The 27274-nt window shown below is 46.9% G+C and overlaps 1 protein-coding gene across 7 annotated transcripts in view; it reads left to right on the plus strand.

The window, feature by feature from the left end:
* Window positions 1–1285: 1285 nt before the first annotated feature.
* The window catches only part of TOM1 (target of myb1 membrane trafficking protein), a 35400-nt gene continuing 9411 nt past the window's right edge, over window positions 1286–27274 (plus strand). For 4 of the 7 annotated variants that reach the window (XM_084809698.1, XM_084809700.1, XM_084809702.1 and 1 more), the window contains exons 1-11: window positions 1286–1373; window positions 10003–10087; window positions 13026–13104; window positions 13789–13938; window positions 14753–14887; window positions 16456–16602; window positions 18856–18972; window positions 19207–19340; window positions 19444–19477; window positions 21282–21396; window positions 22161–22281. In XM_084809698.1, coding sequence (XP_084665824.1) covers window positions 1319–1373; window positions 10003–10087; window positions 13026–13104; window positions 13789–13938; window positions 14753–14887; window positions 16456–16602; window positions 18856–18972; window positions 19207–19340; window positions 19444–19477; window positions 21282–21396; window positions 22161–22281 — 1172 coding nt within the window. In that variant the 5' untranslated portion in view covers window positions 1286–1318. The remainder of the gene's footprint in view (window positions 1374–10002; window positions 10088–13025; window positions 13105–13788; window positions 13939–14752; window positions 14888–16455; window positions 16603–18855; window positions 18973–19206; window positions 19341–19443; window positions 19478–21281; window positions 21397–22160; window positions 22282–27274) is intronic. The other 3 variants (XM_084809699.1, XM_084809701.1, XM_084809703.1) reach the window with 1 other exon arrangement.

Genomic DNA, 27274 nt, shown 5'->3' on the forward strand with positions numbered 1-27274 from the left:
GCAACAGTGAATTAAGCATAGTGTTTTGAACACAATGGTTTGGCTGAATCTTGTGAAAGCTGAGGACCATTTGGTGTGATTCTTGGATGTTTTGTTTTTGGTGGGGAAGAATTCCACAAGTTACTCCCAAAACATCAGTTCTATTCTGGCTGAAGTTGCTAGATTTTGTTGTATATCAGTCTGGAAGCAATGTAAAGCCTCGTAGGGCACAGTCCTACGCATAGAGACAGAAAAGGCCTACAACTCCCAGCATGCCCCAGCCACGGCTGGCTGGGGAATGCTGGGACTTTTAGACCTTTTATCTGTCTAAACATGCATAGGATTGCATGCATTTAGAAAATGCAAGATGTCATCACTTGTCAAAACCTTGTTTGCAAATTAGCTTGCCCCTCTCCCATTCTATTTGAGCCAGCCCAGCAAGGTGCTTCTCTCGCTCACTCTGCACCAGGCTACAGAAGCTTATATTTTCTGATCACATTTGTGTCTTGTTCTTCTGCCAAGATTGGCTGCAGAGCAGCTCGCCACAATTAAATGCAACTTCTGGCTACTGCTGAGGTTGTTTTTCTCCTGTGCCTCTTGGGTCTGGGTAGGGGGAAACAGCCGAGGAAACGTTCATTTGCTGTTTGGGAAGACAACTACAAGATCGGGGGGGGGGGAACCTCCCCCCCCCAAACATTAAGGGCCCGATCTCCATGCCCTGCTTCCCAGGGAGTGCTGGAAATTGTAGGGCTTTGTTTCTGTCTAAGCATGCGTGAGATCGCACCCTAACAGACGTTATTGCCAAAGGCCCGGAGCAGATGAGGCGTGGCATCTAATTCGGATGGCGAAGCGTCTCCTTAAAAGTCCGTCTCAGGTCGGGAAGCCTTCCATTCGGGGCGGAGCCGAGAGGCCACGTCGCTGCCGCTGCTGGAGGAGCCCCTCTTCAGCAGCTGCTCCGACGCCGGGTCCGGGAGGGGAGGGGCTCCGCTTGGGGTCCGCGATCGCGTCATTCCCGGCTGCTGCCGTCACAAGACAGCACAGGCCCCTCTGCGCCGCGGGGCCTCTGCACGCGCCCAAGCGGGCTTGCGACGAAGCCAGCCCCGATGAAGGCGGCGGGGCCTCCCTCCCAGTAGGCGCGCCGGGGACCCCCGCGGCCCCACTGAGTCACTCCCTCCCCACGGCTCGTCAGCCTCGCCCGCCGACTGCAGCGCGGGCGCTCACGTCACGGAGGTGCGAGGGAGAGCGCCAGGCCCCGGGACACGCCCCGCGCGGTCCCGCGGCCGTCACGTGACGCGCTCCGGCGGCCGTGTCAGCTGATCTCGGCGGAGCTGTGGCGGCGATGATGGAGTTTCTCCTGGGCAACCCTTTCAGCTCTCCGGTGGGGCAGCGCATCGGTAAGCCCGCCGCGCCGCGCCGTGCCGCTTCCCTCATCGGGCGCGCCCCGCGAGTTCAATTCCTGCGTGTGGCTCTGCGGTTTCTTTCCTGACATTCCTTACCTCAGGCTGGAGGGGGGGGGGGTTGGTGGCGCGTGGGCGGAGCTTATGGTCGGCGAAGGCGGGGTTCGGGGCCATCTGAACCAATGGGAACGCGGAGCTCTTTGGATGGACGCCGGCTGGTGGGCAATGGGGAGCGATCCGAGAGGCGGGCTCTTGGGGCAGGCCTCCGGAGCCAATCCTGGCGTGGGGTGGGGACGGTGGGGGGTCTCGGGAAGGGGATAAAGTTCGCTCATTTAAAGAGACCGCGCCCCCGAGCGAAGGAGCGGCGCGCCCCCTTGGACGATGGCGCCCCGTAGATGGCGGCTCATTCCAGCTCTGTTTTCAAAGGGGGCTGCTTGAGAACCGTTGAGGGGGAGTCTACAGCGGCCGTTCCCCAACCTGGTATCCCTCAGGAGTATTGGACGACAGCAGGGGTAGGCAGCCTAGTGCCCTTCAGAGGTTTTGGACTACAGCTCCCATAAACCCCAGCCAGCATAGCCAGTGGCCAGGGATTGTGGGAGTTATAGTCCAAAACTCCTGGACGGCACCAGCTTGCATACTCCTGGACTACAACATCACCCACAATCCCTGTGGATTCAAAGTCATGACCAATGGCCATGCTGTATTGGAATGTTGGGAGTTGTAGCCCAATGCGTCTGGAGGGCACTAGGTTGGGGAAGGCTGGCTTAAAGTGCCAGTCAGCAGCCTGGAAGCCCCTGAGGAGAGTACCACTGCTCCCCTCAGTTGCTTGCCATACTAAGGGCAATAAGTGTGGTGTGTAGGAGGAAGCAGCGTGTGTCAGAACAGAATGTCTTGGTAGGCCAATTGACTGGGTGGCATTTGAGTTAATGGCTCCTTGCCTTTCATTTGCTCCTCCAAGCAAAACCAGTTGCTGACCAACGCCCTAAAGATAAGAAATGGCAGTCCTAAATGTCACTCAGTGGTTGTCCCTGGTAGAGAAAAATCCCCAGCAACAGTGTTGTTTGCAGGGGATCACCAAATCTGAATGTGTATGGCAGTGTGGGCAAGGGTGAGCCCTTCTTCCGTTGGATGGTGGTGATGGCAGCAGCAGACCTGGACAGGTGGCTCTAACCCATTTAAATTTCCTACAGTGCCTCCCTCATAGCCTTGCTCCAGGGCATTGTAGGAAATTTAAATGTCAGCTAGATGCAGCCACCTGCTTCTGATAAGGGCATCTGGCCAGAACAACTATTTGAAACAGCAAGGAGTTTTCTGGCACCTAAAGATTAACAATCTCCTTATGGCTTAAGTTAATGGCTTACTTTACATTATGGCTTACTTAAGTTAAGTACTGTCTATACTTTCTGCATTTCATTTCCCTCTGACCTGGCTTTTTGCAATCTCCCGTGCCTCTGAGCATGTGTGTATCTATTATATACATTTAGCTTAGGATAACACTTCATGCATCTGATGAAGTGGGCTGTAGTCCATGAAGCTTATGCCAGTCTTTAAGCTGCTACAAGACTCTTCGTTGTTTTTGCTGCAATAGACTAACACAGCTACCACTCAGGGGGTGGGATGTATGTAGCTCAGGGCAGGCATCAACACTGGGCCCTGCCTGTATGCCCACCAAGGTGGTAAGGCCCTAGCAGTTGCTTGTGGGTGCCAGGTGGCACTGCATAGGAGGACAGGTACAACTGATTTCTAAAGCAATCCATTGATATCCATAGGAGGTATGCTGCAGGTGGTTTGTAAAGGTGAGGACATGAGAAGAATGCTCATTTCCTGATCGTGGTGGCTTTTGGTGCCAAGAATTGCACTGCAAGAGGAAAAGTTACATATTTACTTTGGAGCTGTTCTTTGCTGCCAGGGACAATTCCATGGCAAGCGGGAAAGTTACCGATTCACTTGGAGCCACTCTTTGCTGTGTCTTATAAAACTGCATGTCTTCGTAGAATTGTATATCAAAGCATATTGGCTTATATGAGTGATTCACATGCTCCTTCTGCAGATGAATTCCTTCCTGTTTACATCATGCCCTGGCCCACTTCATAGATTCACAGAAGGCCTTCCCTTGTAACTTTAGAACACTTAGGGTGCTTCAAGACGAAGCTTTTATTGTGCAATCACACTGCCTCATTCGTGAAATTTTATGGGAGGTCCAGACAGTGTCGTCTTCCATTTGTAGCCCTCCCATGCGTTCCCACCAGTTCTTCCATCTGTCCTCTTGCCAGAAAAAATCCTTTAAGGAAAGAAAGATGGAACAGCTGCACAATGCCTTCCAAGTTTTAGTGCTAGGAGCCCTGGAAGCACCCTTATAATAATCATGTATATTTGGATTATTTCTTGTACATTTTAGGCAAACAGAAACAAAACAAAACAGCCTTAAGAGCAGGGGTATGCCTAATCCAGTATATTTGCTCCAGCTTTGGCTAGTCCTAGATGCACAAAAAAACTGGAATGTACAGGAAAGCTCTGTCATTCTCATCTATCTTCTGACAATGTAAGGTTCACTAGGCTTCCATTGTGCAGGGAAAAACAGTGTATCAGTCCACATTCAGGGCTTTGGTGACCCACTGATGAATCAAGATCAACCACATTTGTTATGGGAATGTTATAGTCACTACTCTGTTAGAGGTGTGCATTTTCTGTACAGAGTAGACTTTAATGGTGAATGGCCTTGGGACAGTGACTGATTAATGAAAGATGATTCAGACATTGAAACTGGAGCAAGAGATAGCATGAGATGGCATAGTTCTCTTCTCTTCCTAATTAGTTCATTTTCCCAGTACATACTGATTTGCTGCACTGACAATAGTACTAGGTGGTCATTAACCCACATAATCTGAAAAAAAATGGCAGGCAGTGTACATACAGGGCTGGACAGATCAGGCTTGATGGATCTACTTCATTTTTACCATAATCTCAAGATACACCAACCAGAGTCAGATACAAAATGGTGGCACAGTGGGGCTTCTGTACACTTACAATTAAGGACCAGGGTGCCTCTGAGCACATGCTCAGCCCAATAATTTGTTTTCAGGATAGAACTGATCTCACAGTCCTTTCACACACAAAACCACTCCTAGTTTCCCCCAAAGCTTTCTTCATTTCAGCAACCTAATTTAGGGGTGGGAATGGGGAGTCCTTTTTGTTGTTGCTTTTGTTAAACCATTCAGAGTCAGAAATTCTTGCCAATTCCTTGCAAATCATCCCCAAGATCTACTAGTAGATCCCAGTGTACCTTCTGCTCACCCTTGCAGTACACAACACTGTATTAGTTAATTAGGACTGTTGTTCTTGACAACATCAGTTGAGTAAAAATGATTTACATTGAATGAAATATTGTAGTTTTACAGTACAGGTAATATTTTGGAAATTGAAAACCAACTTTAAATCACTGCCTAATTCAATGGAAGCACATACATTATTTGCAACACTAATCAGCACTGAATTCCATATCACAGGGAATTGTTGGGCTAAAGTGTGATTTAAAAGCCATATTTTATAACTATGAAATTTGTTCAGTCTGTGCTAGGTATTAATAGTATATCCTAGTCCCTGATGTTCCCTCCCAGTCTCTGTATGCTGAAGTTCTTAGTGATGCTGAGAATCTTCACTGAAGCCTTTCCTGGCACTTTTCCTTTGAGGACAACAAGTAAACACTTTAGTTTCAGAGTGAAACCTGAAAGTGTCCCCTTGAAATCTGAAATAACCTGACCAGCCTGTAAAACATAACGCTTCAGTGTTATGTGACAAATTGCCAGTCACCACACCCTGGAGGCAGAGTAACACCCTTCTTAACTAGGTTTGAAGTTGCCAGAGATGCTCACAGCTTGGAATGTTCAGCTTGCCATTTGGAATTAGTCTCTGGCCCTCCATCTGATAACCTACAATTTGGAATGTTTGTTGTCAGGTGAAATTTGGGTGCTTGTGTTGTCTGAGTCATGGCTCAGAAGCCATGTTGGCCTGGGTTAGATTTCAGGAGGTGTGGATGGTTCCAATTACAACTCCCAAAGCTGCCCCCAGCATCCAGATCTTTCATGTGACCAATGAATAGCCTTTGTGTTTCTGAAAACCTTCATCAAAGGAGTACAATCCAGGATTTCCTCTCCCTCCTGCCTTTTTTGGGGGGCGGGGGGGGGGGAAGTATCAAAACATACTAAACATCATAAGCTTGAAATCCATTTCATGGGCTTAAAGGGTAAGAAGCATTATTTGAGTGGCTGGGAGAGATTAAAATTCTAGCTCTTTGAAGCATCTCTCTAAAATGCTCAGTCACAGCGACGCACGATGGCTGTATAGGTTAGAACAGCTTCCCCCAACCTGGTGTCCTTCAGCATGGCCAGCTGGAGAATGGTGGAAGTTGTAGTCCAAGACATCAGGAAGGCACTAAGTTGGGGAAAGCTGCACTGGGATCAGTCAAGTGGTTCTCCTTGGAGTGTGATGCACCCCCCAGGGAAGTTCCCCCTTACACAACTTGCCCCCTTATAAACTGTGTTTCTTAGATCAGCAGGTAGAGTGCCAACTTATCAAACACAGTCAATGTACTGTCAGCAGCTGTGTGCCACACTTCTCTTGTTGGTAGTCGTTCCCAGCAGTACCATGTGGCAATACTCCCTCTCTTTCTTTCTTTCTTTCTTTCTTTCTTTCTTCATTCATCTCACACCCAGAGGCAGAATGAGATGATCTATTTCTTTTAGGTCTACTTGAGTAGAATTATGTAAGAAGCTTTTCCATTTATGTGAGGCTTCTTATCAGACACTGAAAACCCCTGAGCTAGAGTGTTGGATGATGAGTCACATCACCCACATGGGCACCTCTTCTTCCCCCCGCCCTCAGCCAACCATATCCACCTGAACTCCAGTGGTCTTTCAGAAGGGGTGCTAAAGTGCTGGCAATATGTTTGACAGTTCCCAAAGATGATAAATAGAATTAGTGGTACTTGTACGATGTGTTCTGCTTGGATCTGGAAGAGAGGCGTGTTCTATTATATTCAGTGTGCGTCACATTCACTAGCTCAGTAATCCTTACAAAACTATAAGGTAGGGCAGTATTATTATCCCAAGATTGCAGAGAGAAGCTGAGGCTGAAGTAGACTGGCTTGCCTGAAGCCCCCTAGTGAGTTCATGGCTGGTGAAATTTGGGCTAGGGACTTCCTGGCTCACACTCTTGTCCTCGAGTTGTACAATTTTGCTTATATCTAAAGCTGAGTGTATCATGTGCGGTCCACAAAACACAGCATGGGAAGCGGTATGAAATGTGGCTTCCAGTGAATCTTTGCTTTCATTAAAGCAGTCTCAAAACTGACAATTTGCACAGTGCAAATGTGCACACTACATTCTGAGACCACTTTGGATTTCCTATTTTTACTTCGGATGCACAGCATTCACAGCCTTCCTTGTACACCCTCAGGTTGTTGCTTGCTCTGTCCTTGGACCTCTTTCCTAATCATGCTCCTCCCTCAACCATGTACTTGATAGCATTGCTCTCAGCTCTGATATCCACGTGCAACTTCCCTGCATCAAAGTAAAGGGAATTGTTTCGCCTTCCAAAGCTGTTGGCCAGAGTAAAACTCGATCCCACGACTGCCAATTACTAGCCATTACCTAATGTTGTAGCCATTTGGTTGGATATTGCTCCTTTGGACTTGTTTCTTTCCTTTAAGAAAGCCGCTTTCCCAGGCAGTCAGAGGAGTATGTATGTGCAGCTTGTTTGCATTCCTTTCTACAAAGTAAATATTTTGGGACCTTGACAGGATCTCGTTGCATTGGGAGCAGCGTTGCTGTCAAAACCCAGGCAGAAGAAACAGTAGTGGAGGAGAGTGCTAGAGTGACCACAGGCTTAGAGGTGTGAGCAGGAAAAATTCAAAAGTGGCACCCATCACCTGCAGTCTGAAGTGGCACAGGCAGTTCTGATTAATAATGCTGCTGTATGCATACTCTAGGTGCATAGTCCTCACATAGAGCATAGAATGCTGTTACCTGTACAGGATTCACAAAGGTTTCTAGCCCTCAGCATTGTAGGGGGAAAATCTTTTAAAGATGGCACATTCTTAAAGGAAAGGTGATATTTGTCAGCGTTTCTAAAAAGGTGTGTCTGCTCAGGTGTGTAGGTCCCTTTCTATCTCTGTACAACTTGAATCTTTGCCATTCCACATCTGTCCTTCCCCCCTGCCCCGCACTGCCTGTGTCATTTGTCATGATTTTTGTAGCCAAGCAATTCCTAATCCTAGTTTATTCAATCAAATAACCTCATGGAGATTGAGCACAATTTGCTTTGAGAAAAAAATTAAAAGGAGGTGTCTGCTGCTCTGGAATTCCCTTCCAAGGAAGCCTGTCTCACCTCCTGTCTAAGGACCTTCCACAAGATGGTTAAAACCCTCCTTTTTAGGAAAGCATTTGGACCTTACTGAATTTCATTTTTAAGAGTCTCTGGGGGTTTAAAAGAATGATTTTTATTGCTGAGTTCTGTTGCTTTTTGCTGCTGTTTTAATATCTTAATTCTTTATTGTTACATTATAAGAATAGTTTAAAATGGTTAATTTGTGTGTTTTTCCTTGAGCAACACTAACATCATTTATATATTCATGTTTTAACATGTAAATGAATAAGTTAAATAAGCAGTGGCAGGACCACCACTCCTGTTTCTTTACTAAGCCTGCAGACATTCTACTGGGAACGTTTTTCCTGCCACTCACAGTGCTGTGATGGGAAAGGCATGGAGCAATGAAGTTCTGTTTATACACCTGTCAAAGGCACAGGAGCACTGCTAGGAAAAAATAAGTGGCTACCCTAACCTGTATGTCTGGGTACCCTGACCTGTATTTTTGGTTCTCCCACTTCCCCCACTGGCCACTTGTAAATGCTACTGTGGACAGTGGATTGAGTTGCTCTCTCAGTTCTGCTTTTCTCTTCAGCCTGTTGCTTTGTAGAGTCCCAGCTGCCTCTGCTGCTGACTTGGTATCCATTTTCCTTTTGCACACTGGTAGTACACCCGCCCGGACATACTCCGTCCCCTTGCCCTAGGGGGTTGAGACTGAGCTGATTACAGGGTAGAGACACTGGCAACTGATAATAACAGCTTGTTGTTCATCGCTCGTCCTGAGTAACAGCGTGGCAAATTCACAAACTGCTAACTAAATGGGGCACCATGAAATGCAGACTAGATTTGCCTCCAGTTAGTTCTGCTATCCATCCCGTACATTTGGATATCTCATCTCATTCTTCCCACTGAAGAACCTTCTACAAATTAAATAGCTACTACATTTTTTGGTAGGGCCAGAGATAGCCTAGGTTAGTTTGGTTCCTGTCCCACCCCTGGTGGTAAAAATACAATAATAAATGAAGTGAGCAACCATATGCCCTGTAATGGTACCCCTAGAGATGTGAAAGCTTGGGAAGAGGGGACAGGGGGAAGAGGAATGGAAAAGTTCAGGGGTGGGGACTCCCCCCCTCAATTTTTCTAAAAATCCCTGGAGAAAAACATTTTCCCTCAATTTATTCTGTGCCTTCCGCACTCATTTTTGCTTTGTTTTTTTTCCCCAGGCCTTCGTATCTCTAGCTACTCCAACAAATTCCCATCTGAAGTGAACTCAGGGGAAGGCCCACAGAGGGCAAGATCCATATGGGGGGAGATGCTTAATTCCCCTCCTCCTTATATATGCAAATACTTTTGCTCCTGAATTGGCCTCCCACAGGACCATCCTTTCTGACCAGCCATATGCTCCTGGATGTTCACAAATAGGTGTTACAGAGAGAGTCATTCCTCCTTGTTGGTCTGGCCTCTGAATATGGCAATGCTGCTCCTAGCTGCCAGCAAAGACCGCCATCTGTTGCGTCCTTGCAGTGTCCCACAAATACCATTCTCTGTGCAGCACCAGACAGGAACTAGGAAGTAGCTGCCTGCCTTATTCTCTCTCTCTCTCTCTCTCTCTCTGGTCCTATGCTGCTGGAGGGGTGCAGGGTGCATGGGCAGCACCATGACGAGAGAGCTGGAATGTGGCTCTCTGGTTAACTGTAGCACAGCCATCCCCAACCTTGTGCCCACCAGGTGGTTTGGGATCACAACTCCCTCCATCCCTGACAGTTGGCTATGCTGGCTTGGGCTGATGGGAGTTCAAGTCCAAAACCTTGGGAGAGCACCAGGTTGAGGAAGGCTGCCTGTAGCACTTGTCACAATCAGAAGCTGATGCAGTTAGCTGGAGACTTCTAATCAGCAGCGGCTTGGGAGGCAGTTCACTGCAGGCTCCCAACTCCTGGCTGCTGCAGGAGCGAAGGGGACCCACTGCCCTTACCAGAGGATTTCATGAGGCAAAGGTGTAGCATCTATTACCGTTGGCCCATGCAGGCTGCTGAGTGGCTAGGAGTGCCCATGGATGTCATGACCTCACAGGCTGCCAATGCTTCTGACAGCCTGTGGAGGTTATTCTTTGGCAGGAGGTGTATTTCTGGAGGAGTGCTGCTGCCTCCTCTCTTCCAGTCTCACCCCTAACAGTAGTTCTATTGTAACAGTCTTTCATGCTTCAAAAGCCAGTCTAGAGATGTCTTTAGTCTTGTGGTTGTTGGTTTTTCTTCTCCCCCCTCAGAGAAAGCTACTGATGGCTCCCGGCAGAATGAAGACTGGGCCCTCAACATGGAGATCTGCGACATCATTAACGAGACAGAAGAAGGGTAAGACACTGCTACAAAAGGGCAGGTGACATTTATCCATGTCCTTGGGTGAGTCCACTGATGCACTTGCATCAGCCTACAGTGCTGCACACAAATCTTCTCAAATACTTTCAGGAACACCCAGTTCAGGGGAAAACGATCTGTGTAGAGGGAGGTAGTGTAAGTTATTAGACTTAAAAGCCCAAGACTAGGTCTGTTGACGCTTTCTGAAGAGAATGCTGTTAGACAGATGTGCTGCTCAAAACCTGCTTTTGTGCCACCACCTGCCAAAGACTGACAGAAAAGAATAGTAGGGTTGGAAGGGGCCTATAAGACCATCGAGACTCCATTAGCTATTACCCATAGTTCTTTGCATGGGGGGTAAAATCAGTCTCCTACTCTTTTCCTGACATTTTTTTTATTTGAGACTGTTCTTATCCCTTTCTCATGAAAGTCAGCTTACTGTGTGTTGTGTTTCTTCTTATAGCCCTCACTTTTTCTTTCTCCACTTCTTTCTCTCTCTCTTCCTTCTTCCCTCTCTCTGGCATATTAATACTCTCCATACTGGTGAGGAGACTGAAAAATCTTAGCTGGCCCACTCAGTGCTCTGATTTTATCCAGTTCCAGGTGGGGTTCTGCTCTCAGGCATATTGATAATACGGTAAAATCAGGGAGATAGAGAGGGAAGTGTAAAGTTTCCAGTTCACGCACACACACTTGACACCCTCTCCCCCCACCCCATATGTTTTCCTCGTCATTGCTTACCTCAGGCAAACCAGCCTTGAGACATCCAGAAATCTGTGGAATGCCAAATCCTTCCATGCTTAACCCTATAAATAGCTTTTGTTGGGCTTGCTGGTGACCTCAGTAAGGGCAAGAACAGCATGTAATAGGAATGGTGCTCCATGGAATGCAAAGCAGTGTTTACGTGGCTGCATCTGTTTCTACCATGCAGAAGCTGAGGGAAGCCTTCTAGCACTCTTCATTCTCATAAACCCTGAAGCCATGTCATCTATTTCTGTCAACAGTATTTCACCCCTACCTTGCAGCCCCCCGTTTCTATTCCAGCCCCACATCACTGGCCCAACATGTGCCCAACATAGCCCTGCCTCACATTTCTACCCACTCTCCCTCTCTTCAGTATTATACATTCTTGGCCACAACAATTCTATCATTGCTCAACGAGTCCATTCTATTAGAATATTTTACTTGGACATGGTCGATGTTGACTCACATCCTAGCTTAGCTGCAAACTTAGTAACTTGAGACCACTCAGTATCTCCCAGCCTAAATTTGTTGTCAGGATAAAATAAAACTGACTCTGATGAAGTGATCTAATCTGCAAATTTCACATCATAATAGATTTCTCAGCCCTTGTAAAGTGCTGCAAGAAGACTCGTTGTCGAGATAACCATTCTGGAATGCTTTGTATATTGAAAGGGTCATGATGTTGTTATGGCTAATAATCATATTCAGGGGCACGTCGAGGTTTCAAGGAGCCCTCAGGAAAGTACCCCTCCTCCATCAGTGGGTCCCCCAGTGGGCTTGTCAGGCAGCAGCAGGAGTCACAGCCAGATTATTGCTGGGTGGTCCCCGGCCACCTTTAATGAGATGTAAAATCCCCTGCCTCATAGCAAGGCCACATCTGACTTTCATTATCCTAGCTCTGCTTCTCATCCTCTACACTGCTGTTCATTCCATTCCACCTTTTCCCCACCCACTCATACAAAACTACAAAACAGCAGCACAAAGATACGAGCTGCTGCTTGTCTGTGTGGGGAAAAGGTTGCAAGGTATCAGTCAAACTTTGGCTATTTCATCTCATTTCTATATGGCCCAGTAGCCAAAGCTCACTGGGCGATTCACAAAAATGACAACCCACAAATACAATATAATAAAAATGTAATATAAAATCTTTAACATTCAAAATTTAAAAACAAATTAAAACAGCTTTAAAAAAAACAGTTACAGTAAGATACTTTACAATCTTTCTGAATGCTCAGTATCAAGAAAGCAAGACATGACCAAAATAAATAATGTTCTGTAGGTTGTGCTGTCTTAATTCTGCATCTTACATAACATGGCAACAGGAAGCATGTACATGGTTCCACCTGTAAAGCTATCAGTGGTACTGATCTCAGGATTTCAGAGTGAACTTGCCCATTGAAAACAGGGTATTCTTCTGTTGGTAGACTGTTTTATGTCCTGCTCTGTTTTAGCCCAATAGCTGCCCCTTTCTGACATGCTGTAGATCAAGGGTTGGTAACGTCCAAAGAGTCAGGGGGCCATGGGGCTACATTACCCCCCTGGACCCCCCTCAGCACCATACCCCCACCCACACCACCCACTGCCACCACTGCACACACATGCCACTGTGCTGCTGAATTTGCCACTTCCTCCATGCTTGGTTTAAAGCAAAATCGGCACCTTTTTTCCTGCAGCGCCATGGAATTTCATCAGCAAATTCAGTAGCATCATGGCAGTGGGGGCCACAAAAAAGGCCAGGGGGGGCACACGTGGCCCATGGGCCATGTGTTCCCCATCCCTGCTGTAGATATAAATCTTTCCTCTACTTCCAAACCAGCCCACACCATCCGATTTTGCCTGGGCATGATTAGGGTGGATTCATACATTTCTTGCCTGTGAGCTGTTTATCCATATTTCTGTTTGTACTTGTCTTGCTCCTTGCACTCCTCCTCTTCCTCCTTGCAGTCCCTACACATTGGTCCCTTGTTCCAGGCAAATTAAATTTGTGCAGATAAAGTTGCTGCTACTGGTATTGTGGGGATGGACTAGTTTAGCTCACTGGGTTGGCTGTTTAATTGCTTGTGTGACTCTAAAATAGTAGTGACTGAGGACTAAAACTGGCCAAGAACTTATGGCCTGGCAAATTGCAGCAATATATTTTGTCTGTGTTCCAGTGCTAGTGCTTTTGTAATCTTGCTTCTCCTGCTGTTAGGCCCAAAGATGCCTTCCGAGCCATAAAGAAAAGGATTGTAGGGAATAAGAACTTTCATGAGGTCATGCTGGCTTTGACAGTGAGTATCGTCCCCTTTTTTCAGTAATACAAAGCCATCACGCCTTGCCCCCGTTTTCTGCCTTTGCTTCTTACCATCTTTTGGTTGGGTGGGGGTTTAAGGGGCAGGTTGTCATTACAAAAGAACTCTGTTGATTTCAGTAGCTGACTAAAGGGCAGGAACGTTCTGAAGGTGGTCTCTCTCCTGGATATCTCTGGGAAAGAGGTGTGACCTCTGAGCTGGAATGTCCAGTCTCAGGTTAAGTAGTGGGAAAGCACCAAAAGACTACAACAATTATGTCACAAGTGTTCTGTTGAAAGCAAAAGTGTTCTGTTGAAAGCAAAAGGAAATGCTGGAGACCAAAACAACAATTGTGTTGACACATTTAAGAACATAAGAAGAGCCATGCTGGATCAGAGCAAGGGTCTATCTAGTCCAGCTTTCTGTTCACACGGTGGCCAACCAGCTGTTGACCAGGAACCCACAAGCAGGGCATGAGTGCAACTGCACCCCCCCCCCGGCCCACCTATTTGGCAGGTTGTGGCCTTTGCCTGCCTTTTGCACTGGAAAGACTGCTGCTTCCAGTTGGGGAGGGTGCTGTGTGTGTATTTCTAAATGTTGGTTTTTTTCTGTGATCAGGGAGGAGGAAGGCAAGCAGTGGCAAGACCAAAAGTACCCTCACTGACATCTTGTTTGGCTCTACAGGTCCTTGAAACGTGTGTCAAAAACTGTGGCCACCGCTTCCACGTACTGATTGCTAGCCAGGACTTTGTGGAAGGTGTGCTAGTGCGAACCATCCTCCCAAAAAACAATCCCCCTGCCATTGTGCATGATAAGGTGTTGACACTCATACAGGTGAGTGCTTGAGGTGAGCTGCATGAGGAAGCACAGTTGTAGCAATGCTTCTGTCTTCCTTCATTGGCAAATAGCTGTACAACAAATTGAGCAGAGGGGCAGGATGCCATTCTGTCTGTTAAGCTCTCTACCAATGTGGCTATATAGAGAGCTTCTAAAGGGCTCCCGGCATAGCTCCCAGCTATGAGAATAGAGAATAAAACACTTCGCCTGCACCTCCCCCCTCCCACACACATGTAGTTAATTTTGAGTCTAAACCTGGGCAGTGGCATACACCCAGATTATTTTCAGGGTTGTGTGTACTCTAGCCTAAAAAAAAAGTAAAACTCTGTGCATTCCAAATCCTCCACCAAGGAAAGTGGAATTCTGCAGCCTTTATATATTATGCAAATGTATTTAATTTGCAATCTCTCATTTTTCATAGTGCATTCTGCAGTATTTGTTGTTTTGCTTAATTTATTCTGGTGTTGCTAAATATGATGAAGGGCAAGAAATTAGGTAGGGCACACTGAAGCCCTGCTTTCAATTCTTGAAAATCTTACTCGGACATCCCTCTGGATCTTGAGATTTCAGCTGTCATTGTCTACACATTTTTAAGAATATCTTTGTAGCCAAAACTTGTCTTAAAAAAATAAATTAATCAAAAGCTGAGATTTTCAGGAAGCTGATTACTGCATCTGATACCACATTCTGCACTATTTCAGTGCTCTTCCAGGATGATGGCATTCACATATCCCTGCTTTTTTAATAAGAGTTAAAACAAAGAGTATGCATTATAATACTGTGAAATGGCACCTTTTTCCTGTCTCTCCAGTCCTGGGCTGATGCATTCCGAAGTACACCAGACCTGACGGGGGTTGTAGCTGTTTATGAGGACCTGAGGAGGAAGGGCCTGGAGTTTCCCATGACTGATCTGGATATGCTGTCACCCATCCATACGCCACAGAGGGTAAGGTTAGCACTTGGGTATAATGGGAAAGGTAAAGGACCAGAAGTAGGGTATTTGTAAGGGTGGAATCAGATGGGACTCCAGATTCCGTAATCAAGATAAAGAGTAAAAAATATGAATGTTTACATCATTTTAAATAATGGCATTGCTGTTTGCAGCAACTAGCCTTGTCCCTCTCTAGTTCCAGACAGACAATACAACAGGGTTGGGCAACTTGTGGCCCTCCAGATGTTTTGGCCTACAACTCCCATCATATCTCACCATTGGCTTTGCTGGGTAGACCTGATGAGAGTTATAGTCCAAAATATCTGGAGGGCCACAAGTTGCCCATCCCTTATGTATATATTGCTGCTGCATTCAAAGCTAATATAGATTTTTTTCTGCACTATTTGATAAAAGATAGCAAGATCTGGATTCTTCAGAGGATTTAGACTTGTCTTGGATGAGATGTATAGCACTAGTTAAAACAGTGTCACCTATTGTAAACCACCCAGAGAGCTTTGGCTATGGGGTGGTATAGAAATGCAATAAATAATAACGAGGAGGAGGAGGAGAAGAAGAAGAAATACTAGTTCCGTATTATTATTTTTTTATTCCAATCCAACCTGATATTACTTATGAGAAAGAAATAAGTTTATGAGGTTTTGGCCTCCACGGAAAGGTTTATTGACTTCAGTTTCGAAAGGGAAAAGGGCTTGAGTAAGCAGATCAATATTGATACATTCTTGTTTATATGTTTTGATGTAACTCCTTTATTACTGACATGAGCAGGGCTTGGGAGGTATGCAGAACTCAGGAATCTTGTCTCACAATCACTGTAAGGTTTTCCCAAGGTTGTCTTTGGCTTCTGAACAGAAACTGCCCACGTGGCTTCAACCTTTTATCCCATTAGCACAAAGACAGCTTGAATCTCTGCTTCAGTATTTAAAAGAAGCAGCATGTTGCATCTTGCCAAATTCCTCGCTGTACATGCAGAGACATGGAACATGCATAGCCTAGTTGTAGCCAGAATGTTTGGACCTGTGGTTGGGGTAGGCTGCAGTAACAGTAGTCTGCTTTGGAATCTCTAGGGACACATTAAGGGCCTGTCCAGAGAACATGAGAAGGATTGCGTGTCCAGCTCATATAAGGGCAACAGTGCATATGAGAATAAGAATCTACATTAAGGGTAGGCAATTTCAGGGGGGGGGGTGCATTTCCCTCCCCCGGAACCCATATCATGTGGTACATCCCTTCCCCACTGCCGGTGGGAGCAGCCGCGCTCCCGCTGGGAGCTGCACTGTCAGATTCCCAACAACAGCTGTTTGGCAGGCTGCGAGGAGTATGAATCTGTTGGGAAACAAGGGATATGCTCCCTCTGCACCCTGTTTCCAAGCAGAATCACCGTTTCTGCAGAGAAACATCTTCCCACGTGCACCCTGTTTCTCTACAGAATTGCATTTTCCCTCAGCCAGCCAAACCATCCTTTGCTAGATGGAATCTTTGAGTAGGAATAAGTACAGATTTCCTTTGCCTCTTTTGCCTGTTACTGCACCACTTTCCCTCTCATTCTGTGAATTCCTCTCTAGACTGTATACAACCCAGACTCCCCGTCAGGAGTGAGTTCACCAGCAGTAGGTTCCCCTCAAGCAATAGAGTCTATCCTGCACCCCGTGTCTCTACCAGGAGCTCCAGGCACCTCCTCTGATGCCCCCATCACACCTACACCAGAGCAGGTAAGAGGCTCATGAGCCGTGGCGCAATATGCACTGCCTGAAATGTTCTGTGTTGAAGCAGCGACTCAGAGTTCCCTATGTATAAAAGAGACAGTCTCATTGCAGCCCCCCCACACCCCATTCTTTCACGACGGCAAATTCCACAGTTGCCAAACAACAACGTATGCCTGAAGGAGCAGTATGAAAGATTCCATTTGCCTAGCAAGGATATGCAGGATCCCCTGGTACGTAACAACATCAGGGAGGAACTTTAGGTGGGACGTGGGATAGAGTGGGGTATGGATGGGTAAAACCTGGGCGCCGTTTAGTGTGTAGTTTTGCTTCCCCTTGATGTCGGCTTCCCCTAATACTTTTCTGAATACTGCTCCTAAGGTTAGGCTCTACAAGCAGTGCTCTCCCCCAAAGATCCCATTTCCAAATAAGACGTAAGTATTTATACTTGCTTGTTTAGGTTCAGTATTGATATCACCTCTATTGCACAAACTGTGGTAATTTACAGCATTAAAGGGTAGGTGGGGTAAAATACTGTAAATACATTAGATAAAAAAGAACCCCTATGTTTGGGAGAGGAGAAAGCAGTTCTTCAGAAATTTGTTGGGGAACCATCACAGGACCAACTGTTTCCATCATGAGGTGTTCTTTTGCAGATGTATGACTAGTTCACTGGCATTTTACCTGTTTGCCAGAGCTGATCCCAGAATGTAAGGCAGCCTTCCCCAACCTGGTGCCCTCCAAGTGTGGCCATGCTGGCTGGGAATGATGGGAATTGCAGTCCAATGCATCTGGAGGGCACCAGGTTGGGGAAAGCTGTTGTATGGTGATTTGACAATGTAAGAAATGGTTGTGAGAATCCACCCTTCATATCCCGTGAACCTTAGCACTTCCAGCATCCAAGTACTTCACATACCTTATCTTGGTAATCCTTGGAGCAGGAGTGGGCAACCTTCGTAGAATCATAGAATAGTAGGGTTGGAAGGGGCCTACAAGGCCATCGAGTCCAATCCCCTGCTCAATGCAGGAATCCTCAATGCAGGAAGGATTGTGTCTTACCACCAAGACACATTCCCTCCATGGATATCTGTCAGGGGACGCACTTTGTGGGGGTCTGGGGTGGTTGTGGGTGAAGTTGGAACGAGGAGTGGGTAGGGCCAGAATCCCATGCGTCTATTCATAAATACCTCCCACCAATTCACACACACTCCACATCCCCATGCATCCATTCACACACCTCCAACACATGCAGAGCTTTTCTAGACAAAGCTGTATCTACTTCTGGTTTCATTGAAGAACTGAGATCAGATCTCTACACAAAGAGCTCTTCCTTTCCTGCCTTTCCATACTTTCCACTACGTAACCTCTAGGTGGCACTGTGGTATAGCAGAATAACGCATTTACATTAGTTGGGATTTGTGCTTTGTTTGGGGATTTAAAAAATACTGGATTTTCCCTGCTCCAAAAACCTCAGCGAAAGAGCTCTTTAAAAACAGAAGCAAAACCTGGAGGGTCACGTTGTCATCTAAAGCACCTGTAAACAACTATGAGTGAGGAATGACAAGGGCACGGTAAAACCTTATGTAGAAAAGCCCACACACTCTAGATACCTATTTATTCATTCTCTTCCCCCTCCCCCCCAAACTACCACCACCACAAACACACACCCCATCTTGGATGCCTTTTGAAAGCGCAGATCGTGTCAGATCCATGCTTTCAAGGGGCTGTTCTTTCTTTGTTTGAGTGGGGAGGGGGCAGCCTCCTGCCCAGCCAGGCAGGGACACCCTTTAAAACAGCTGATTCAGTGGGATCTGTTTTTGCAAAGGGCCCTACTGTCCTTGCTTTGGATCTGTACTTTTCAAAGGACTTTGAGAGTGCTCACTAGGCTTATATTTAAAAAAAAAAATAGGATAAGCAGTGTATAAATCTATTAAATAATAACAAATCTGTCTGGTGCAAACTCATCATTCCTAAGAATGATATGTTGCTCTACTGTTCTGTTGTTTGGTCTCGCAAGCCCTCGCCCAACACAGAGAGTGTTTCCGAAAAGCGAGCTTGCGCAAGCACCTCATTGCCCACCTGCCAGCTTCATCTTTCTCCTCACAGGAAATGCTGGGGGTGGGAGACATTGGAGATCACCTTGAGAGAGATCGGGGTGGGCGGGCATGCAGGGTTCAAATTGCCCACCTGTACCTGAGCAGGGGTCAACAGATTTTGCTTGGCAAACCCAGTGGGACGTAATGCCTGCGTTTGTGCTTTCAGATCGGGAAGCTGCGCAGTGAGCTGGAAGTGGTGAATGGAAACGTGAAAGTGATGTCTGAGATGCTAACTGAGCTAGTCCCGGGACAGTCTGAACCCTCTGACCTGGAACTGCTCCAGGTAGGAATTGGCTGGAACAGATGTTTGCCCTTGCTGCTGTGAGTAGAGACTTGATTTGATTCAACCCAACAACTGCTGAGTTGGGCAGAGCTTACCCCAACAGAAACTACCCATCATGTCCATGACCTGGGTAGTAGAAATGAATTTTGAGCCCCAGCTGGTGACTGGCTGTCGCTTCTTAACCTAGTTTCCCTGGTTCAGTTCTCACAATCTGCATTCTCTTGCCATGGGTAGGAACTGAACAGGACGTGTAAATCAATGCAGCAGCGTGTGTTGGAGCTGATCCCCCGTATCCTCAATGAACAGCTAACAGAGGAGCTGCTCATTGTCAATGACAACCTCAACAACATTTTCCTGCGTCATGAACGGTATTCCTAAGACCTTCCCCTTTCCCCTGCTCTTTCCCTTCTCCTCTCACAAGCAGAGCAGCCCATCACCTTCCACTGAAGCTCATCTCCCTCTTTCTTGTAGGTTCGAACGGCTCCGATCTGGCCAGCCTGCTAAGGTGAGCATGCTAATGACTGAGCATTCCTTTCCTTTAAAGCATGCTAACAGGTTTTGTCATTCGTATTGCTTAGGAGGATAAGGTAGAATGCCATAGTAACACATTTGGGACATGGTGTACTGGATTCAGATATTTGGTGTGCTTGGAGAAGCTACTTCCGTTACATCCAGATAGGAGGTAATGATTAGGGATGTCAAAGAGGATCATACATCGTTCTGGTCAGATTTACTCCCTTATGGACATTCCATAACCATACCCTGTGGACATCTAATTCGGGATTCACTTCAGTTTCTGATAGATATAAGGGTACTGAAGTTTCCATTCCACCCACCTCTTGTCTCAGCTGGAGATAGAGGGAGATTCTAGGAGCCCTGTTTATTGTTGAATCCTGGCCCATTGGTCTGCCCAGTAACTACAAGGACTAGCGGAAGGGCTGTCGCTCAGTGGTGGAGCAGGTAGGTTCATCCCCAGCATCTCCAGCTAGGGCCGGGAAAGAGTTCTGCTGAAAACCTGGAGAGTCGCTGCTAGTCAGTGTAGACCAGCCTTCCCCAGCCTTGTGCCCCCCAGATGCTCTGGACTACAACTCCCAGCATTCCTGACCATTGGGAATGCTGGCTGGGTCTGACAGGAATTGAAGCCCAGAACCCCTGGAGGGCACCAAGTTGGGGAAGGCTGGTGTAGGCAATATTGAACTAAATGGACCAACAATTTGACTCAGGATAAGGCAGCTTGCTATGTTCCTTGGACGAGTTCACCTTCCTCTGCGTTCACTGTTAGGCCACAGGCATATCTGCCATATACTTTGCAGTTCTGCCCATTTTCCATAAGAGTAGCCCTGGTCAGGCATTCATAATTCATAAGTGTGGAGGGATCATGCCCCACCTGTGCCCTCCCTGCATTGACAGAGAAGGTCTGCAAGGGTGCTGTAACCACATTTGGCTGAGCACAATTACAGAGCCCCACACAATTGGGAGCCCTGGGTTCCTGATGGTGTAGGGCTCTGTAACCGTGTTCAGCTGGATGAAGTCACAGCACCCTTGCAGAAGTCCCTGTAAATAAGGGGAGGTGGAAGGACTGGGGCCAGAGCGTGCACCCTCCTGCTTACAAATTATGAATGGGTGAGTAAGGCATTTCAAAGAACTCTCAGGAGCTGAAGATCACTGCTTCAAAAGAACTTCACAGATTGCCCATAATCCAATGGTTGGAGGCCCATTTGTTACTCACCTCATGCCAAGCCTAATGATGACTCATCATTACAACTCTTAAACGTCTTGGCAACCCCGTCCCCCCTCCCCAATAGATGGGTTACAAACAGATTTTAGGCTTAGAGACATTTTGCCCTTTCATGCTACTGAAGTCAGCCGGGGAAGTTACTGTGTTGGATTTCCATTGAATCAGTGGGAGTTGAAGACACAGTTAAGTGTTCAAGACCCACTGATTTCAGCAGAACCAAAACAGGCATAGCTTGGGGGGGGGGGGGGGGGACTGTGTCCATATCTTAGATGTGGGCACAGTTAATAGCAAAGGTCCCCCCAAAACTGTCCATATCTTGGATCTCCAGTTAATAGTGAAGACCCCCCAAAAGTTAATCAAGTAATCCATACCTTGTCCATGTGGTCAAGGTAACTGCCTGTGTCTGTCATGTAGCAACGTTTCTGTTCATTCCCCACATTTCTCAGGCTTTTGTGTGATGGGTGGTGTTTTACATTTCCCAAACTGTTCAACGGGACCTTGTCTGGGCAGTAATGCCATGATGGTTGAGAATAGTGCAAGGATGGCAAGTCAGTTTTCTCTCTCTTCAAAGCAGCAGAACAATGCAGAAAATGCAAGCAATTTGATTAACATGGAACCTAGCGCTACACCAGTGGAAAAAGAGCCTGAAGCCCCCAACACACTCTCGTCTCAGCTCGCAGGAATGAGTGAGTAACCTAGCTGTGTTCCTTGTTCTGTGTAGCTCCTTGTCTCCTCCCACATCCCAGCTCCATGGTTCTGGCCACCAGCCCACCTGTCTTGAGTCTCTGTACCAGGGGTGTTGAACCTCTTTCAGCCCATGGGTAGAATTCCATTTTGGAGAAGCTCTTGGGCACCGCATTCCACTGGTGGGTGGAGCTGAAGGCAAAAGGGGTGGAGCCAAAAGACCAGCATATTGTAGCTTAAAGCTCTTCCTGCCAGTCACTAAGCTTTAGGAGAGGCATTTCAACCTTTTAGAATGGGGGTGAAGTCTGCATAAAAGCCAGGAAAGCACCAAAAAGAATCCATAGTTGAGGAGGGCGGGGGCAAGAGAAAGGGGCATGGCCATCTGGAGAACCCTGGAGGGCCAGATTGGGACCATAGGAGGGCCAGGTTTGGCCTCCGGGCCTGAGATTCTACAGCCCTGCTCTGTATGTTTTCCTCCATATGTTTGCTTGCTGTAAAAAATTCTTTGAATGTAGGGTAATAGAATCAGTAATGCAGAATTAGCAAATCATGCAGATTTGTTGGTTGTTCATAACCTAGTCAGTTATCAAGACTTGGATTTGGGGAGCCGGCACAGTACATATACAGTGTGGCTATCCTTACCTGCGATGAGGCAAAGAGAGCTGAAACCTTCTGTTTTCAGACTTTCACAATGGTACCTTACTGTATCATAATACGATCTTAACGTGTTGGATGCTGCTTTGCTTCCGTCTCTCGTGCCTTGCAGATCTGGGTTCTGGCAGCGTCAGTGCAGGGCTGGTGTCCCTCAACAATTCTGGCAAACTGGAAGAAGAGTTTGACATGTTTGCACTGACCCGTGGCAGCTCCTTGGCTGAACAACTCAAAGAGTGAGTGGCGGTGCCTGCTAGAATAAATTAGGTGAAATGGTGAACATCGCAGAATAAATGATTCCACATAAGATTTTTAAAATCCCGTAAGGTAGTGTATACAAGTTGTGGAATTCAGCTGTTGTTTATGCAAACTCTGGTTTATATCCATGCAGAGATTTGATTTGATTTTTAAGTGCAGTCCATATTCAACTGAGGTCTGTGGCCCTCTGCCCCTTAATATGTTTTCGTATGTGTAAGGAAGTTGCAGAGTCCTAAATTCTACTGCGCCGCAAGGAGAGAGAAAGGGAGAAATCATGAAACTGAAATCAAGGGTGCTTGTAGGCTGGAGAAGCAATTTAGTGAGAGATCCTTGTTGATTCAAGTAGGAAACCATCTGGCATACTGCAGGTGAAGCTAAATCCCCTAGAGACTTGCGTGCCTGCCCAGGGCACTTTGGGAATGAATAGTTTCCATATCCAGTCTATTGCCATTAGATACTGTATTTTCCAATGCGTCTTGGCATGTGCCCAATTTGGGTAGGGCGGTAAAGGCCACATGTGTGTCACTCGTCTTTGTTGGCTTCCATTTCTCTTTTTCACAATAGGCCAGCCTTCTCCAATCCAGTACCCTCCAGATGTTTTGGGCTACAACTCCCAGTATTCCTGACCATTGGCCATGCAGGCTTGGGGCTGATGGGCACTGATGTCCAAAACATTTGGAGGGTGCTGGGTTGGGGAAGGCTGCAAGTAGACTGTAGTGCAGAGGCTTTTCAGCTTCTTAGCCTCCCACTTTTGATTTCCCAATTTGAATCCTAAGGAGTTGCAAAATTCAAGAGCAGACTATCTGTACTCTAAACGCACAGAGACCCAGTTTGCAGGATCAAAGCAAGCCACCCAAGGCTTGTTGTTGGGTTATTTGAGGTTTGTTTCTCCCTCAAACAAGCCATGCCACCCGGGTTCAGACGACAAGCCGTGCCTGGGTGGGTTATTAGGAAAATGACCACTGGCACACGCCAGGGATTAAAACAAGCACAGCTTTTCACATCGTCCAAACCAGGATGACCTGGCTTATTTAAGCCATAGTGGCTTGTTTGACACGGGCCCACTGTCTGATCTTTTAGAAGACACTTCCTTCTTGTTGCTTTTATCCTCCCCCTCCCCAGAACGAATGTAAGCAAACTTGAGCCTTCATTAGCACATAGCTCTCTCCTCCACTCCTTTTTCCTCCTTGGCCTGTTCTCAATCTTTGATGGTCTCTGGGGATTGCAGCAGCAGTGAAATGGGATAATTTATTTTTAACTGAGTGGGCCAAATGGAAAGCAGAGCTGTGTGTCAGTGCTCTACAGAACACTGGTCAGCCTTTAGGAGGTTAACTCACAATGCTTCAGCTAGTTTTATGCTCAGTTTCTCATTCTGGTAGCCTGGAGATTGAGGTGAACCTCTCATAAAGCACCTAGTTTACATTGCAGTGCTACTCTGAAGCTACCTAGAGTGGAATTTTCAAGGTATTTGGAATACCTCCCTCCTTCTGCCTTTTGAAAACAAATCTCTCACTCATACGAAGCTGCCATATTTGTTTGGATCTATTTAGACTCGACTGGAAAGGAATTTCTCTGCAGTTTGTTTTCTCTGCATTGTGCAGTGTTGTTTTACACCTTAATTCACACACCTTGGTTGCTCCTGCTGTCCGAGTTATGGGAATCTAGATTTTGTAAGAGCTGTTGTATAGGCTAAGGGGAACTTAATGCCCTCCAGATTGTTTGGACTACAATTCCCATCCCCCCCAGCCAGCACGACCAGTGGTCAGGGGGGCACCTAGCTGTCTACTCCTGTGAGCCAGGGTAAGAAGGGTTTTTTTTTTGTTTTCTGAAGAAAGCTTTTGGTTTCTTCAGAAAACTTGAGGACAATTTCAAGGGCAAAAGGAGGACTAAAATAATTCACTCCCTCCTCCTTCACTGCCGCCACCTGTATGTCATGGCGGTAACAGCAGTAGCAGCGCTCCTTGGGACAGCTGCAATTCCCACCTCCACCACAAGACTCTCCACATGATGCTACATTGTACACCATGACACAGTGTTTCGGGGGGGGGGGGTGCGGTTCTGGGAGCTACCAGGGGGCGGTGCAGTGTTGCTGTCATTTTTCCCAGAATACCCTGCCTCTTCTCAGTGTGTCATGATACAGCATCATACAGAGAACGCTCTGAGGGAAAAATATCAGCCCGTGGTTACCAAGAGGAGCACTGCTGCCGCTGCCTCAAGTGGCTACCCCTCCCCATTTTGCAAGAATTCAGCCCCGGAAAAAGTTACCAAATCCCCTTCCCCTCCATTTTCCTGGAACTGTGGCAGGAAAATGAGAAGTCCGCTTCGACTCTGCCACCCAGGAAATCCCAGGTGCAAATCTTACCTCGGCCATGAATTCACTAGAAGGCTTTAGGACAGCCAGTCATTTCTCACCCGTCCCTCCCTGCGCCCCGGCCCCGATCCCAAATCTCCAATATGGAAATGATAATAACACTGACCTACCTTGTAGGATGGCTGTTTCTGAGCTCGCTATGAGAATTATGTGAAGCCCTTTGCGCACTCAAAAAGTGTCACACAAATGCTAAGCGCTGTCCATCTGTGAAGGGCCTGGCCTTGTAATTGTACCTATCTCACGCTCTAGTCCATCACAGCTCTGTTGCTGCTGGAAACAGGCATTTGTTACAGGCACGTGAGATTATGCTTGAGCACAAAATGCACACCACCTCCACCCCAAACACTTAGCAAATTAGGCTAGGTGCCAGCACACTTCTAGACGCCACTGGCTTGGTTCTCACAGCCGCCAAAGGGCTTATAATGCGGAGATCGCCTTCTCAAAGGCTCTGGCTGGTTCACTCAGAAATTGCCTTCTCAAAGAGCTGGGCTGCTGCACCGGCTGAAGGGAGCATGCCAGAGAAAGAGGACAGATGCTGTATGTGTGCACCAGGCTGCACAAAGGGGGCTCTCAGCAAGCTATTCGATGAGAGCACAGCACGGAGTAGATTCCTACGGAAAGGAGGCAGAGAAAGAGATAGAGAGAAGCAGCTGATCTTGTGCTGAAACCGAACCTCTTGACACATACCCTGGCCGCTCTCCTCCCAGCCTGGATAGCTGCAGAGGGACCAGACAGCATATCTTCTCCGGCACAACCTGCTCCTCCTCTGACCAAGAGGCGGGTGTGATCTTTCCGATAAAGGGACAACTTCTTTTTGTCACCTTCTATTTATTCCTCGTTCTCTAACTGGACTAGCTGCCTCCAACTTCAACTTTCTTGCTGGTAAGCTAGTGTGAGACTGTCTGTTCTACAGCCCCCCACGTGCTCCGGGACCTCTCTTTTTTCCTGTGGCTTGGCTGCTCACATCAAGACTCCTTTCACAGGCTTGAGTCTTCCCAGAACCCCCATGAACACCTGCGCACGGAACTTCTGGCAACACCTCAAACCCTTCCTGCCCTTCTGCCTCATCAGTGGCATGGTGGCGGCCCTCTTCTTCATCATTGATGCCATCGTTCACAGTGGGCCCTTCACCGACAAGCAGTTCTTTAAGAAGTTTGAGCAAAACTGGCCCAACCCCCTGGCCCCGAAAGGGAACATTTCCCAGTGAGCATGCGAGGGGCGGAGACATGGCTTGGGGGAGCTCGCTGCTGGGACATCCTCGCCCAAGGCCTCTTTAGCCTTCCCGTGTAAGAAATCATCTGCATAGACAAGAGGGTGATGGCAAAAGGGGGGCTGGTGGTCTTGAGAGTGAGCGTTCTAATGCGGGGTACAGAACCATTGGTGCTTATGGGTGCAAGCATGTCAGACAGCTTCGGCGAGATGTTATTTGGATGGAAAGGTATTGCTATAGCTCTGCATGCATGGATTATTCAAGAGCAATTGCGTCTGTCCATGTCCAACTGCAACCCATAATAAGTGCCTCCAGAATCAGAACTGTGAGAAGATGCAGAATGTGGGTCAGGGTCGTGTGCTTAGGTGGACCAGCTGTAAATGGAGGACTATCTGTATGTATGCCGCAATTCTGGAAGAGCATAGGAGGAGTTCAGAAAGTGATAACTGGGGACAGAATTCAGCTTTCTGGAGAATCCAGTCTGTCATTTACAATAAAAGGGCATGTTTCTAGCCCTTCTGCCTACAAAGCTATGCTTGAAAGCATTGCTCGCAGAAATCTCAGAAAGCAGAGAAATGGCTGAATCAGATTTCCCACAACTAGCAACACTAAAATAAATGATGCAACATACCAAAAATTACACAATACATTATGCAAAATAATAGCAGTTATGCAAATGTATTTTATTAGCATGATGTATACAGGCTGCAGAAATTATATTTTCTTGGTGCAGAATTTGGAATGCCTGGGCACAGATTTTTATTTATTTTATTTTTTTAATCTAGCTTGGAAAACACACAGCCCTGGATATATGATGCATATTAGCAATGTTGGATTTGTGTAAGGGCTTGACTATTCTCAATATGTATATGAGATAATTTTGATTTATAGCCTATCCCAAAGGCTCAGGATAGATAAACACATTTCCTTATCTTATTTTATCTTCCTCCAAACCCTTGAGGTCAGTCCTTCTTTATGCTGCATTTGGAGAATTGGAGCTGTAGGGAAATTTCTTGTCCAGAACCACTTGGTACATGGCCATGCCTGGATCTGAGCCCAGGACCAAGGCTGACACTCACTCTGCTAGATCACATTGGCAAAATCCATAACCAATTACACTGAAACAGTAATGGAATATTGGTTCAACCTTGTTGCGATAGATCAGCCTTCGCCAAATCTGGTGCCTTCCAGATGCGTTGAACTACAACTCCCATCATCCCCAGCCAGAAGCTGGTAGGCACTAGGTTGGAGAAGACTGTGGTAGGCTCTCTTCACATGTGTGGACCAGCATGGTATCGTGGAAAAGGTCTTGAGCGTAACTATTGGAAAAACCATACTTAAAATCGTGGCCCAGCCATAATGTTCATTGGGTGAATGTATTTATGTTGCT

This window comes from Heloderma suspectum, chromosome 7 (genome assembly GCF_057233095.1).
Source record: "Heloderma suspectum isolate Gila_16-S chromosome 7, 16-S_ref, whole genome shotgun sequence".
Classification (NCBI taxonomy): Eukaryota; Metazoa; Chordata; class Lepidosauria; order Squamata; family Helodermatidae; genus Heloderma; species Heloderma suspectum.